This window comes from Triticum dicoccoides, chromosome 1A (assembly GCF_002162155.2).
Source record: "Triticum dicoccoides isolate Atlit2015 ecotype Zavitan chromosome 1A, WEW_v2.0, whole genome shotgun sequence".
NCBI lineage: Eukaryota > Viridiplantae > Streptophyta > Magnoliopsida > Poales > Poaceae > Triticum > Triticum dicoccoides.
In genome coordinates this window covers 305311907-305316214 of record NC_041380.1, presented here as the reverse complement: position 1 = coordinate 305316214, position 4308 = coordinate 305311907, and the positions used below count along the sequence as shown (strand labels likewise).

At 42.1% G+C, this 4308-nt stretch overlaps 1 protein-coding gene across 1 annotated transcript in view; it reads left to right on the top strand.

The window, feature by feature from the left end:
* The first annotated feature begins 6 nt into the window (after positions 1–6).
* The window catches only part of LOC119269925 (vacuolar protein sorting-associated protein 52 A-like), a 21990-nt gene continuing 17688 nt past the window's right edge, over positions 7–4308 (top strand). The window contains exons 1-5 of the mRNA XM_037551865.1: positions 7–255; positions 649–736; positions 988–1045; positions 1498–1593; positions 2467–2568. Of these exons, the coding sequence (XP_037407762.1) occupies positions 666–736; positions 988–1045; positions 1498–1593; positions 2467–2568 (327 nt within the window). The 5' untranslated portion in view covers positions 7–255; positions 649–665. The remainder of the gene's footprint in view (positions 256–648; positions 737–987; positions 1046–1497; positions 1594–2466; positions 2569–4308) is intronic.

Here is a 4308-nt window from a genome sequence, read left to right as displayed (position 1 = left end):
TCGGGATGGATTCCGCGGCGGAGCGAGGAAGTCGGAGCGTGGGGGCAGGGCGAGGTCCTCAGCCTCACGCGTGGCGGGCTTCCCCGCCTGTTCGTCCGCCCCAATTCTCTCGCCATCACGACCTCTTGGCCCGAGCCGCTCCTAGTTCCCTCCCACTAGCAACGCCAGGGAGCTCTTCCTGATAGTCGTCCTCCTCCCCCTCCCCGCCGCTGGATTGGCCAGTGGAGATCCGTCGGGGCGCGATTCCTTTTGTTGGTGAGAATGCCCTAATCCGTTTGGGTTCTTGTTCGTTTTCCTTGCCGCTAACAATCGAATCCGACCAAATCTCCGCTCTTCGTGGGTCTCAGTTTATCCATATCCTGTTGATCCACTGTTAATAATTAATATACGAACTACTGCTACCAAGAGCCGTTTTTTATTTCAGAACAAAATTAGGGTCCCAACTGTTTTAAACCTTGCGTCTTCGACTATGTTTCAGCCTTATCCCGCAAAAAAAAGACTATGTTTCAGCCTTGGGTGATTCTTCTGTAATTTTTATTAACTCAGCTGAGTATCAGGCGAGAAATGCAGTTTACCCCATGACAGAATCTGCATCAGTTATTTATTCACCATTTCTTGCAAGAACTAAAAGAAGGGCGATTATTACAGGAACTGCAAACAGCTGCATGACGGGGGTCCAGGAACAGCAATACGAAGAGTTCTTTGGTGGGTTTTTCTTTGATGAAGATGCGTTAAGGTACTACCACCCTAGTAGCGTTGATGAAATAGGTACTGTATATCAAAGGCTTTGGGCTCCGTGGAGCAATGCCATTAGCTTACAATGCATGCTTGTAAGGAAAGTATAGGAGTAGGACACTATGATTTTTCCCCTGTTACCTTAGCTAAACATATTTGCTGTAGTCGAGAGTGTTGCATTGCTTGTTTGTGCGAGAGAAGATTACTTTCTTCAGTCATGGAATCTTCATTGTTGGTTATTTGCTGGAACAGCAAGGATATATCATTGGATGGGCTGGACAAGGAACTTGAGGAGCACAAGAACTATGATGTGAGTCTAAAGCCCACTGATCCACATTCTCCATTTCCATATAACAATGGTCTGAATTAACTGTTCTTACCATTGGAGTATTGCACTTTTAACGATTTTTAGTTATTAATGACTGCACAATTTGCAACTTTTACTTGATGAAGTACTGATTGCATATTAATGGCGCAGTGTATGTAGCGTCTTTATTTGTTATTGATGGTTTTAACATGTATCCTATATTTTGGACCACCAAATGCCTGTTATCCGATTTCCTTACCATTCCGAAAGATGTCTGATGTTCTTTTTACAAAAATAAAAAAATAAAAAAAAATCCTGAAATAAATGAGACCTAGGCTATGCGCCATTAATTAGCTTCCACCGCTACATACACTGCCCAGGTTCTTAGAAGCACGATCTTTCTTTTTTCATATGATAATATCAAGTGTCATACGCTTCTCTGTGCTGTTTTCCAGGTGCTAATAAGTATTCTAGCCAACGGTGAAAAACAGCGTGACATGGCAACCATGGTGGAAGGCAACCTAGGCCATATTGAACAGGATCTGATTCAAGTATGTGTTTCTGCAAGCTTCAGCTGTGTCACCAATCTGCTAATAAAACTATACACACAGTGCGGCACATGTGTGTCTTCCAAAGCGTTGGATATTGGATTATTGCATGGTACTACTGATTGTTTCTTTAGACTAGAAATATTCTACATTTTCCTTGCTGGAGCTATATTCCATGGAAAGAGAAGGAATTTGAATGATTCAATGTTTATGGCAGCAAACTGAGGAGTTAGGAAAAATATTATTTCTAATGATATGATTCTAGCCAGTTTTTCTTTGAGCAGAGCATGATTAAACTTGTTTTGAGTCTTTGTTGTCCTGTTTGCTTGCTATATGATACAAGCTAAATCTATATTTTTCCTAGCTTCGTTTACCCACATATTGTTTTGAACTTTAAAACAATGGACTGCTATCTCATCTGTTCAAAATGACTCATCTACTGATGCTTGCTTTTCTCTTATGAATGACTCTCATGTTACTCAAGAACTCAATTCAAAGCTCTAGCAGGTAGACATGGACATAGCAAAGGTCACAAACCAGTAGTGATAGGAAGTTTTGTGTAACAGATCTAGGGAAGTAGGATTTACAATTAGTGCCAGTGCTTAGACATGGCATGATACCATTTTTTAGAAGGTATTGATTCTGATACTTATAATGAGTCTGGGCCATGTGTTGTGACTTATATTTTGCTAACTAGTATGTGGTTCCTATAATGTATGAAATAACCAAGGGAAGGTCTCTTGCATAGTTTCTTAATCTTCAACATAGCTGTGCCGTGATGTTTTGCATATTTCAATCCATACGTTTCTAAACTTTTATGTACAAAATTGCATGGAAATATCTAGATCTTAAGAGGATCTTTCTTCATGTCTACAGGATTATATAAAAGATAATGACAGCCTAGTTCTGTTGCATGATCAGATTCATGACTGTGACATTGTTTTATCTCAAATAGGATCACTTCTTAGTGGATTTCAGGTATATTCTTGATTACTATCTAGTACATGTAGGGTCCTTATTTATTTGATAACCTTTCTGTTGCAGTAGGTTAGCTTTTTCTCCGAGGGAAAATATGTATGGTGTTGATGTTATAAGCAAACTGTTGAGATTTCATGCATGTCAATATGTAAAGTGTGGGGATGTAGCTAGCATGACGTGACTGCTTATTTGAACGTTTAATTTTCAAATTTTATTAAATTGATAGGCTGTATCCCCGTTGAGGTGTGGAGAAGCCTTGGGGACATAGCGATAGTATGGGTAACCAAGCTTTTCAACCTCATTTTTGGGGCAAACAAGATACCAGAAGAATGGAGACGGAGTATATTAGTACCAATCTTCAAGAACAAGGGGGATGTTCAAAGTTGTACTAATTACCATGGAATTAAGCTGATGAGCCACAATGAAGCTATGAGAGGGAGTCATTGAGCACTGCTTAAGAAGAATGACAAGCATGACCAAAAATCAGTTTGATTTCATGCCTGGGAGGTCGACCATGGAAGCCATTTTCGTGGTTCGACAACTTATGGAGAGATAGAGGGAGCAAAAGAAGGACCTGCATATGGTGTTCATTGACCTGGAGAAGGTCTATGATAAGATACCGCGAAATGTCATGTGGTGGGCCTTGGAGAAACACAAAGTCCCAACAAAGTACATTACCCTCATCAAGGACATATACGATAATGTTATGCCAAGTGTTTGAACAAGTGATGGCGACATTGATGACTTCCCGATTAAAATAGGACTAACCAGGGGTCAGCTTTGAGCCCTTATCTTTTTGCTTTGGTGATGGATGAGGTCACAAGGGACATACAAGGAGATATCCCATGGTGTATGCTCTTTGTGGATGATGTGGTGCTAGTCGATGATAGTCAGACGGGGGTAATAGAAAGTTAGAGCTATGGAGACAAACCTTGGAATCGAAAGGTTTTAGACTTAGTAGAACTAAAACCCAGTACATGATGCGGTTTCAGTACTACTAGGCATGAGGAGGATGTTAGCCTTAATGGGCAGGTGGTGCCTCAGAAGGACACCTTTTGGTATTTGGGGTCAATGCTGCAGAAGGATGGGGATTATCAATGCAGATGTGAACCATCAAATCAAAGCCGGATGGATGAAGTGGCGCCAAGTTTCTAGCATTCTCCGTGACAAGAGAGTGCCACAAAAGCTAAAAGGCAAGTTCTATAGGACGACGATTCGACCCGCAATCTTGTATGGCGCCGAGTGTTGGCGACTAAAAGGTGACATGTTCAACAATTAGGTGTGGCGGAGATGCGCATGTTGAGATGGATGTGTGGTCACACAAGGAAGGGCAGAGTCCGGAATGATGAGATACGGGGTAGAGTTGGGGTAGCACCGATTGAAGAGAAGCTTGTCCAACATCGTCAGAGATGGTTTGGGCATATTCAGCGTAGGCCTCCAGAAGCTCAAGTGCATAGCGGACGGCTAAAGCGTGCGGATAGTGTCAACAGAGGTCGGGGTAGACCGAACTTGACATGGGAGGAGTCCCTAAAGAGAGATCTGAAGGAGTGGAGTATCACCAAAGAACTAGCCATAGACAGGGGTGCGTGGAAGCTTGCTGCTATCCATGTGCCAGAACCATGAGTTGGTTGCGAGATCTTATGGGTTTTACCTCTAGCCTACCCCAACTTGTTTGGGACTAAGGGCTTTGTTGTTGTATTAAACTGATAGGCTGTCAGAATTTATTTGGTCATACACGAG